The sequence below is a fragment of the Dermacentor andersoni genome, chromosome 6 (genome assembly GCF_023375885.2).
Source record: "Dermacentor andersoni chromosome 6, qqDerAnde1_hic_scaffold, whole genome shotgun sequence".
Lineage (NCBI taxonomy): Eukaryota > Metazoa > Arthropoda > Arachnida > Ixodida > Ixodidae > Dermacentor > Dermacentor andersoni.
This window is the reverse complement of record NC_092819.1, coordinates 1923237-1934412: the sequence shown is the minus strand read 5'-3', so window position 1 is coordinate 1934412 and position 11176 is coordinate 1923237. Positions and strand designations below refer to the sequence as shown.

The 11176-nt window shown below is 49.9% G+C and overlaps 1 protein-coding gene across 1 annotated transcript in view; it reads right to left on the bottom strand.

The window, feature by feature from the left end:
* Positions 1-878: 878 nt before the first annotated feature.
* Positions 879-11176, bottom strand: part of LOC126521594 (toll-like receptor Tollo) — a 102770-nt gene continuing 92472 nt past the window's right edge. Inside the window, exon 2 of the mRNA XM_050170291.3 lies at positions 879-5890. Coding sequence (XP_050026248.1) covers positions 2070-5633 — 3564 coding nt within the window. The 5' untranslated portion in view covers positions 5634-5890 and the 3' untranslated portion in view covers positions 879-2069. The remainder of the gene's footprint in view (positions 5891-11176) is intronic.

The window sequence follows — 11176 nt, the reverse complement described above, 5'->3', positions numbered from 1 at the left end:
ATGGCGCCACGTACATGTACCCTGAATCTGGCATTATCCCCATTCTCGCTTCGCTTGACAGCAACTTATGCGCACATGTCTACAAGGCCACCAGGCTTCCATGTTTGGGCGATTATCGACACACGTACGAGAATGGCATCAAGGCGATTACATCTTTCGGCAACAATATTCGGCTTTGTCCATGTACTGGTTTATTATTTGCAAAAAGGAAGTTCTTACTTGTCGCCAGTGATTACGTGAAGCGAAATGAAAAAAAGGAAAAGTGAGCGACAAGGCAATACACGCGCTGTCCTGGGATGATCGGCATGAGATCCCAAATATGTTTAAACCAAACAAAAAAGTACCGTGTTTATTCGAGCTTAAGCCAACATTCTTATCGTTTATCAGAAATGTACTTCAAAACGAGCTATCTGCGCTTATTCGTGACGAAAGAATCTCGCCTTACATTCGTGAACAAAGGTGACCAAAATACTGAGTTCAGAAATACTGACGAGAATGCTCCTTGTGTAAAGCGAGATTTAGTTGTCAAGCTCACGGTACATAAATGTGCGTCATGTTCAATGCTTTTCTGAAAAGATATGGACGACCTATATTCGAGTTACTTTCTTTTTTTCTCAGGGAGTTCAATGTTAGCGGCCGACACACATTCGCGTGAGACCAATTTTCTAGTAAATAGGCTATATTCGAATTCTTCCCGTCCGGGATCAAGCGTGAATTCAGGAAATAGCCGCTGTGTGATTTTAGAAAAGGTAGGTTTAATATTCTTGCCGATACGCGAACAACCGCACGCAACTTCCTTTCACAGGTTTCTACAGCGGTGATCTGTCCTGTATTTAAGGACTAAACGAAGCCCTAGTAAGAAGCAGCCGAGACAAATGTTCAACATTTCCAAGTGTTGACACACTTCGCTTTATTGCCGTAGTTGTTCCTTCCAAAAGATTTCTTTGCTGTTTGCGTCACATCCATAGCACAACTAAGTACATTACCTTGAAGGCTTGCCTTGTGACTGTAAACTCTCGAGCAATAATGGAAGAAAATGAGAAGGCTGCTGCTAAAAATTTATGCGACTGAAGGTACCGGGTCACTGGCGAGTAAAATTCGTAGGAATATTCGTTTCAAGAGATAGCGGGACTAAATTGATATTCGAGGCCTTAATACACCACGTGGGTTACGCACACTCTTGTGGACTCACACCTAGAGATATCTACTTGCCTATGGGCTTTCGCAATACCATTTTTTTTTTTTCGAGGCGTGAATTACGGTTGAATTGTTCTTTTTTCTCCTTTTTTTTATGACATGAAACTTTCACAGGGCATCTCTATAGCAGCGTGTCTACTTTCCGAATAAATCTGAGGTTCCTCGTAGTACGTGAGTCCAAGGACCGAGGCCACTTGGTACAGTCTAGGATTCGCGATACAAGCACTGTAGTGTAGGGATGCAAATCGCGCTTAAATAAGTATAAATAAATAATGGTGGCACACGGTTTCTCTCCGACATGCAAGTCACAGCATTTTCCTAAAAAAAAAAGAAAGAAATCTGTGCAAGTTAGGCAGTCCTCCACAATATGTCGCAAACTGCATAGGAATGTACATCACAGTCCAATGCCTACGTCCCACGAAGTGCCAGCGTGTTGTTTCGGCTCTTGGTAGTCATTCAGAGCAACGCAAGTACGACGCTGAGGAAACGAATTCATAAATTACGAGTAAAAAATGACATACAGGGGCTATATTACACTTCTATGTACAGAGAAACATGACCCCAGAGGCCTCCCTATGCCACCAGTTCGTTTGAAAGCGTTCTCACGTATACAACCAGCGACCGCTTAAAGGAGTTGGTACAGTTTCTAGACGGATAGTCATTGGTTAAAAAAACAGGAAGTCACGAAGTTCGTTGGCAGCAGAGCAAGAGAAGGTGTTTTTACCTGCACAGCGCAAACTGGGGGGAGACTTGACTTAGATGAAAGGGGCCAAGCCCGTGCATATCCTGGCCACATGTAATCCACAAGGCAGCCACCGCGCGCACACACACACATACACCTTGGCACTGGCACACCACTGTACACGGCGACGTCAGATGTGCACGCTGGCGACGTCGCTACGGCTGCCAGAGGCGGCGGCCACCTTGCGATGCCGCGTGTCTGGCATGGCGTATCGCAGCTTGTCCCAGAACCTCTTCTCGCCCCAGCGCAGGAACGTGCTGGACTTGAGCCACAGCCGAATGTCCGGGTCCAGCTCCCTGAAGGAGACCCGGCCGAGGAAGACGACCACCAGCCGGTGGCTGCAGCCGTGCAGCACCTCGTGATGGGCCGACTTGAACTCGTAGCGGCACCACTCGCTCTTGAGGAAGTGCTCCGAGAGGATCACAATAGTCCGCCGACTGCTCTCGACGGCCTCGCTGATGGCGTCTGTCAGGTAGCCACCGGCCATGGGCAGGTCGCGGTAGTGAAGGCACAGTCGGTACGGCGGGCTGCCGCACTCGAGCTCGGGCGCCAGGATCTGGGCCACGAACGCCTCGTCCTTCTTGCTGTACGAGACGAAGGCGTCGAACAGCTTCTCTTCCTCGGCGGGCGCTCGCTGGAACACGCGCACGCCGTACTTGGTGTAGAACCACACGCTCATCTGGCGGCGATACACCAAGGCTACAGCCACCACGCACACCAGCAGGAGAAACACCACACCAACGACGACGAGCAGAGGGAGCAGGTCTTGGACGTGGCGCGCGTGCGTGCTCGCTGCCGACGCGTTGGTGCACGACGTGGCGTTCAGCTCCCACAGGGGCAGCACCGCCGTCTCGTTGTGCACGCAGTGGACGCTCAAGAGGTCGCGCACCACCAGGTCGGCGCCGCGGTTCTGCAGGAAGTCCGCCAGCTCCTGCACGAAACGGCAGTCGCACGACCACGGATTATCCGAGAGGCGCACGTCGTTGAGGCGCGGCTGCAGGTTCCCGACGGCCATTGCGAGGATGTAGTTGTGGTCCAAGTGCAGCACCTCGAGAGATTTGAGCGGCAGGAATGTGGCGTTGTTGATGCTCGTCAGGTGGTTGTACGAAAGGTAGAGTTCCCTCAGCTCTCCGAGCCCATCGAATTCGTAGCCGTGCAGCGTTGCCAGTCGGTTGTGGTCTAGCCGCAGCACTCGGAGCGTGCGCAGACCACTGAATGTTCGATTGTTGATGGTCTGCACGTTGCTGCTGTTCAGGTAGAGTACCTTCATGTTCTTTCGACCGATGTAGGTATGGCTAGACAACGTCGGTATGTCATTACCGTCCAGGTACAGCTCGGTTACGTCCATCGGGAGCTGCTTGGGAACAGCGCCGTGCGCCCTGGCGCTGCAGTCCACGATGTTGGTGTTCCAGCTCTGGTCGTAGTAACAGGTGCAGTTGTCTGGGCATACCATCTCACAGTCGCAAGCGTCAAAGTCGCAGCAGTGGCAGAGCGCGAAGCAGTGGTTGCGGTACCGGCACAGGAACTCGGACGACTGCGCCGTGACGAGCGCCAGGGTGGCTTTCCTCCGACTGAAACTCAGGTGGCACGCCACGTCCGCCAGGTCTATCACTCGCGGGTACTGCCTCGAATCGTCTAGATGCCCCAGGCGCTGGAGCCACTCCATGTGGCAGTCGCAGAGATACGGGTTCCCGGCCACCATGAACTGCGGCAGCGGCCGACCGCTTGGAACCTCGCTCAGCCTGAACATCGTCATGTCCAATGTCTCCAGCTTGTTGTCCGTCAGGTCGACACGTGTGAGGTTCTGTTTACCGAGAAAAGTGAAGGGCTGAATGCGACGCAGCTGGTTTCCCTTCAAGAAAACAATTTCTATGCCATTCGGCAGAGACGATGAGTCGAGGTCGGTGAGCCTGTTGTGCGACACGTCCAGCGTCCTCAGTTTCAAAATGGACTCCAGCTCAAAGTAGTTCCCCAGCGCCTCTATCTGATTGTCGTGGATGTCGAGCCACTGCAGTCCGATGGGAATAAGAGCGTAGTCGAACCATCGCACACGGTTGGCCGAGATGTTCAGCATGATGAGGTCGTGCAGGTTACTAAAAAGGCCATTAACGTCGTCCAAGAAATTGGAGTCCAAACGCAAAGCGTGAAGGTCAGGGACGTCATCGAATGTGCCTTGTTCGATGGACTGAATTCCATTGCGAGCCAAATTGAGAATACGCAGCGACGGCAGCTCGTGGAAGGCGCCTTGACTCAAGTTCCCTATGTGGTTTCCCATCAGATTGAGGCCGTACAGCTGGCGCAGTCCTTGATAGGACGCGTTCTGAATGTCCGCGACCATGTTGTCGGCCACGTCGAGGGAGCGAAGCAGCTGCAGAGTCTGCACAACCCGTGGCACAGACGACAGCCTGTTTCCAGCGAGGATGATCTCCTGAAGGTTGGTCACGTTGTGAAAGGCGTCTGGTGCCAGAGACTCGAGTCGGTTGTGGTCCACATAAAGGCCACCGAGCGACGAAAGGCCGGTGAACATGTGCGTTCCCACAAATTTCAGACGGTTGTGGCTTAGGACTAGCGTGTGCAGGTTGTAAAGCGACGCGAACGCCAAGTCCGCGATCGACTCGATCAGGTTGTGCTGCAGCTGAAGTGTTTGAAGATTGTGCAGAGACCGAAAAGCAGCGTCGTCCAGCCTCGTGAGCCGATTGTGCGACAGATCGAGTACAGCGAGTCGCGTCAAGTCCGCCAGGGTGTCTGGGGCTCCGAGCCATCCCGAGCTGAGTTGGTTGTGCGCCAGGTCGAGCATGGTCAACTGGTGCAGCCCCGCGAACAGAGCCGGCGGCAGGGCGCTCAGCGAGTTGTTGCGCAGGTACAGTTCCGAGAGCATCTCCGCCGGCTGCAGGAAGCGCGGCGGCAGCGCGACCAACGCGTTGTGCGCCAGGTCAAGGTTGTGCAGGCGCGAGAGCCCGAACAGCGCCCCTTGCTCGGCACGCGCGATCTGGTTGTGGTCCAGCTTGAGCTCTCGCAGTTGCCGCAGCGAGGCGAACGCCTTTTCGGGCAGCAGGCGCAGGCGGTTGTAGGCCGCGTCCAGCTTCTGCACAAGCGGAGAACAACGCGTTTCGGCGAACCCCATTCTGGTGGCGTCCGCGAAACGGTTGCGCGTCAGGTTCAGCTGCGCGAGTTGAACGAGGGGACACAGGATCGATGGCGGCAAGTAGTCCATGTTGTTGCGGCTCAGGTCCAGCGCGACGAGCTGCCGGAGGGGCGCCAGGCTGTCGGGCGCCAGGCGCAGCGACAACTTTCCCCACTCCGTGTTGTAGGTGCGCAGGCTGAGGTTCTGAAGCTCGGCGAGGCCGGCAAACGCGAGTGCCGGTACATCCTCGAGCTTGCAGCGCTCGATGCTGAGCGAGCGCAGCCCGCTGAGGTGGGCGAACGAGCCGTTGGTGAGGTCGCTCTGGAAGAGCAGGTCGTCGCAACGCACCGTGAGCCGCGCTGTGTGTCCCGGCTGGATGAGGCTGAAGTTGCTCGGCTCGGGGCCTCCGCTGAGCGTGCGCACGGCGCAGGTGAGCGCCACCCCGGTGGCGTCCAGCGGCTCCCATCGGCAGTCCTCGGGCGCCACGTAACGCGCCGCGACGACGCCGGGCTGCGCGGCCGCTCGCAGCCACCAGAGCAGGGCCAGCAGCAGGGCCGCCGACCGCCTCATGCCGCCTCCTGCAGCAGCGGGGGTGGTGGCGGAGAGCGCATCGCCGCGGCGCCAGTCACCCGGCGGCGCGGCGGCACATCACAGGTTTCACGCGAACAGCACCGCTGGCCTCCTGGACTGGAATGACCGGTTGGCGCGTCGCCGGGCTGCTGGGTCGGTCTCACTGCGTGCCGCCGGGGGGAGGTCGGTTGAGAACGCTCCGCCTCCGCAGCTCAGGCCGTTGCGCACCCCTCGTCGCTTTCGGGCGGTCCCCAGACCTGCGAGAGAGACGGGGAAATTCTCTTTGTTCAACTGGGTCCCCGCAGGCCTCGCCAGGCGAGCCCCAGTGTGACTACCATGTCTTTTCTGCCCGTCGCGATTCTTGCTCTGATCCGGCAGTACAATTCATTGCGGCTGTCCTGCGCGATCGGGCCGAATTGCACCGTTCTTAAGCGATACGATAAGCGCAAGGGTAGCACAGAATATGCTGCCCTGCGTATAAAGACGATGTTGAGAATAATATAGCTAACTAAGCTTTTGCTTCATCTACACTTTATTCTGAACAAGCAACGTTAAGGAAAGAAGGGCGACAGTGATAGTCGGTGCCCGCAGTGGCGTAGCCAGGAATTTTGTCCTATGGGAAGGGGGAGGAGGCGGGCGGCTTAGTATTGACCGGTGGAGGGGCGCAGGTGGTGGTGTCGCACGTTATTCCAAACTTCCGCGCAAGGGCCATGTGCCCGGTGGAGAAACGCTGCGTGATCGGAGGCCAGTGCCACAACCGTATCGTGACTATACCGCGTGCTTTCATTTATACTTATCTCTCACGTGAGCCACCGACCGTAGGGCTGCCCGAAGTAGCGGCCAAGGAGTGAAGTATTCGGGCTCTCTTCAGAATCGCGGCGGAGAAACTGTGCAGTGACGCTTGTGCGTGTACAATGCGCTCCGATTTTTCAGCGAAGCGTTTACGTTCCGCAACGGTTTTCGCGCGCCGGTGAAGGTCGGCGTGTTGCGGCGTGGTCGCTATTAGATGTAATTGCAACATGTCATATCCAGCTTTTCTGGACACGTACCAACTAGCGCCCCAAGCGGCCCCGGCACGAAGCTAGCGCGTCTGCAATGGAACGAGCGGGTTTTCGCGAATAACAAAAGCTGCAGGTCGATTATTGAAAAAGGCAGGTGACAGACATGCTCTGGAAGACAATCCACACGAGCAAAATACAGTAATCACGCTGTGGCAAGTCAGAATATCGCTCCCACAGTGGTCAAAGATTCAGCAATGGAAGCCTAGACAAGCTGTAGCTGTGATAAAACTACGGCGTCTATTGCAATAGCCGCTGCAGACAGTGGCGGAGCCAGAAATTTCGTTCGAGGGGGGGGGGGCTCACGTTGCAGCTTGGCCTCCTCCTTAAGAGGAAGCCTTATCTCGAATGCTCCTATCTAAATGCATGTAGAAGGTGAATTAGATTTTCTCGGCAACCACTGCACAAAATTTGATGAGGTTTGTTGCATTTAAAAGAAAGCTTATATTCTACTGTCTTCTGGTTTCGAATTTTTCATTTAGGTTGTAAATGTTTTATTAAAGATTGGCACAAATCTCAAGTTTTCAGAAAACGAAACTATCACGTTTAAAGCTCTGGAATTCAACAATGAAAAAGAATATCACAATTCTGTGAATCGCATCTAATAGTACATCTACAGCGGACAAAATTGATATGTTACAACTGAATCTCAAACAATTTAGTATTATCGAAATACGGCTTTTGCAGAACCCTTGTGCACCACGTAACTATTTCACGTAAGATACAAATTGAGGTACCGAATTTGACCGCTTTGACTCTTATAATTGATGCCGTTTGAAGAACCGCGATATCTGTTTTTGATGAAGAGCTTTTAGTTTGTAAACGTCGTGCTTCTATTTCTTTCGCACTTTCAAAATTTTCAAGATACTTTGAACAAAATTCAGGCCCTAAATCGAACTTCAGTTTCCAACAGATGCTAGAAGTTAACTTTCTCAAATTCAACAAATTCTATTAAAAGTGATCCAGGGGTTATCTAAGAAAAGCGTTTCTGCGTTTTACATTTATTTGAATAGGCCGCGTCGGAGTTGGGCCTGAGAAAAAGCTTGCTCTTAAACAATTTGTCGAGAGATCAAACACATGAATAATAACTGCATTGCCATTGCCAAAGATGCTGCAAACGAATTCTTGAACGCTACGCTCTGTCAAAACAAGTAATATATGTATTTTTTAATAAAGAGATACACTCCTATGTGCCAGAAATTGTGCTCAACATAACTGATATCAATGCTTCGATGTTTTTGTCTATTTAACAAGTAAGAAAATATCACACGATCCTTAGAACTATATCAGTTTGAAACAAGCAAAGCAGGGCATGCCACTGATATGAAAAATGTAAAGGCCATGAAATCAACAAGTTGCGGACAAATATGTTCATGAAACTTTGTCATTCCCAGTTGAAAAACACAACAGGAAATTTTCACAGTCTGTCGTATTTTGGGACGTTGTTTCTGTAGTTCTGTTGCCTGTAGTTCTGTTGCCTGTAGTTCTGTTGTCTGTAGTTCTGTTGTTTGTAGTGTGACGTCCTGTAGTAGAAAGTTCTGTAGTTCTTGATCAATATTTAATTAAATATTGACAGAGACCTCATTAAGGCTATGCAAATTTGTTAGTACAAAAAAAGAAAAATATAAAAGTAAAAAAAAATGAAAAAAGACATCCCCGCCTAGGATCCGAACTTGCGACCTCACGATTCCGAGCCCGGCATCTTACCACTACACCACTCCTGACATGCTTTTCAAGTGTACATTTTGGCCATGTCAATAGTACGACGTGCTGATGCGCTGATGTTTACATTTGCATTTTAAGAGCCAAGATCCGCTATCCACCGCGTCAAGTGCCGCATCTCTAGAAGAGCAAGAGTGTTCGTACCATCGACAGGTACATCGTGGAGTGCTAGAACATCGATATTGTTGTACGATATCCATATTAAATAATAAATTCAGAAATAGACAATGTTGACTTTTAGGGTTATTACTGCTAGTTTCGACAGTTGTCTCTCGTTCTTTACACTTTTGAGCGCGCATATAATTCGTGTGTTCAATGCAAAATAGCTACATAAACATTCGTGGATGAGAGTTCTTTCTGACAGCATACTGGCTTCTCACTGCAGCACTGTACCAGATTAATGAGACCCGAGCGAGACAGCTTTTCACGCAACTTTGTGGAACAACCCAAATCTTTTTTTCCGCTTCGCATAAGCTTGTGAAATATTCCTGGGAAATTAATTAATGTGCCAGTGTAACAGGACATGTAAGTCCACAGGCCTGTGTGCCACATCTTACCAAAAAAAAATGAAACGGATACGCAGCCACTCCCGCAGATGGTATGATTTTGATCAGCGGCCGATCTTGAGGAGGCCGGTAAGGCGTTGCTGGTGCCGCGTCGTCACGGCACAATTATAACTATTCGCCACGTCGACTTTAATACCGGTGTTGGTGGCATCAGCATTGCCGGCTTCAGAGAAGCGCGATTGAATACCGCGCAAGAGAAAAGTACAGTGTACACCACCGATGCGAAACTAACATACAATTTTAAAGGGCCGCGACGGAAAGCGCTTCTGTTGCGACTTCGGAACTCTTGGCCGTCGCGACCGAATGTTTCTGCTGCGACGTCAGAATTGGTGTCGTAACGTCGGAGTCGCTGTCAGGATATAAAGCTGTTGTTCCGACTTCAGAACTCTTTTTGTCGCGACAGAACGTTTCTGTTGCGACTTCATAACTATTGGCCTTCGCGACAGAATGCTTCTGTTGCGACATCAGAATTTCTGTCGTAACGTCAGAAATGTCACTCAATTAAGAAATGTCAAGAACTTCTGTCGTACAACAGAATTTCTGTAGTTGCGACAGGAATTCCTCTTGTCATTTTCAACTGGGCACTACAGAAGCTTGTCGCATCGCACAATTTCAGTGCACTTCTGTTGTCATCGTTGGGTACATGTTGCGACGATAGGTTTCCGTTGTGGAACAGTTCTCTGTAGTACAACAGAAGTTTGTCCATTACTTCAGGAACACTTCTGTTATGACAACTGGGGGCCTGTTGCAATGATAGGTTTCTGTCGTACAACATTTTTCTGTAGTACAACAGAAGTTGGTCGCATTACTTCAGGAACACTTCTGTTGTGACAATTGGGGGCCTGTTGCCACAATAGGTTTCTGTAGTATTTCAACAGCTCTCTGTAGCACTACAGAAGTTTTTCGAGTTACTTCAGGAACATTTCTGTTGGGACAACAGGGTGCCTGTAGTGATGACAAATTTTCTGTAGTACTACAAAAATCTGTTGTAGAGCTTCAGCTTTCTGTTGTAACAACAGACATACGACAGACTGTACTTCTGTAGTCACAACAAGAAATGTCTGTTGTACATCAGAAAAGTCTGTCGCTCCATCAGGAATCTGTAGTTACTACAGAAAAATCCTGTTGTACAACAGAAATTTCTGTAGTACTGAACACAACCTCTGTTGTAAAAGTGATCCAGGGGTTATCTAAGAAAAGCGTTTCTGCGTTTTACATTTATTTGAATAGGCCGCGTCGGAGTTGGGCCTGAGCAAAAGCTTGCTCTTAAACAATTTGTCGAGAGATCAAACACATGAATAATAACTGCATTGCCATTGCCAAAGATGCTGCAAACGAATTCTTGAACGCTACGCTCTGTCAAAACAAGTAATATATGTATTTTTTAATAAAGAGATACACTCCTATGTGCCAGAAATTGTGCTCAACATAACTGATATCAATGCTTCGATGTTTTTGTCTATTTAACAAGTAAGAAAATATCACACGATCCTTAGAACTATATCAGTTTGAAACAAGCAAAGCAGGGCATGCCACTGATATGAAAAATGTAAAGGCCATGAAATCAACAAGTTGCGGACAAATATGTTCATGAAACTTTGTCATTCAACAACCTTGTTTACATGTTTCTACATATGCAACGGCCAGTGAAAAATCTCAATGACGCTGTCATTTATTGCCGTGTTATAATTTGTTAACGAAGCTTTCCCTCAAGTCTAAATATTTTAAGGCAGTTTTCCTAGCCTCTAAAGCCGCTCGATTTCGCTCTTCTCCTCGAGCGGCCATTTTTCCTAGAAAGTATGCCTTCCAACCACGCGGACAACATGAGTCTCTTTCCACGTAAGTGTGAGGCTCGGAGCAGGAGCTGTGGCGCTTGAAAGTAGCCTGGGGCCTGACGAACCAACCGATTGAGCTATCTTTCCGGGCAACATCGAAGGGTCACGAGTTCAAATCACCTGTTATGTTCCTTTTTTTTTCGCCCCTTTTTCTTTCTTTTTTTTCTTTCTTTTAATGTCTTTTCCTTTATTTTATCACTGTACGGGAACCCTCCTAAAAAAAAGATATATATCTTCAATTATGTATGGCCTCACATGTGCAGGTCATAAATACCAGGTTCTCTAGCCGAGTGCCATCCATGCGGTATAACCGAGCTCAGATTGGTCCACCTTGACTGATCAAATAGGGCACCACTGTAGGT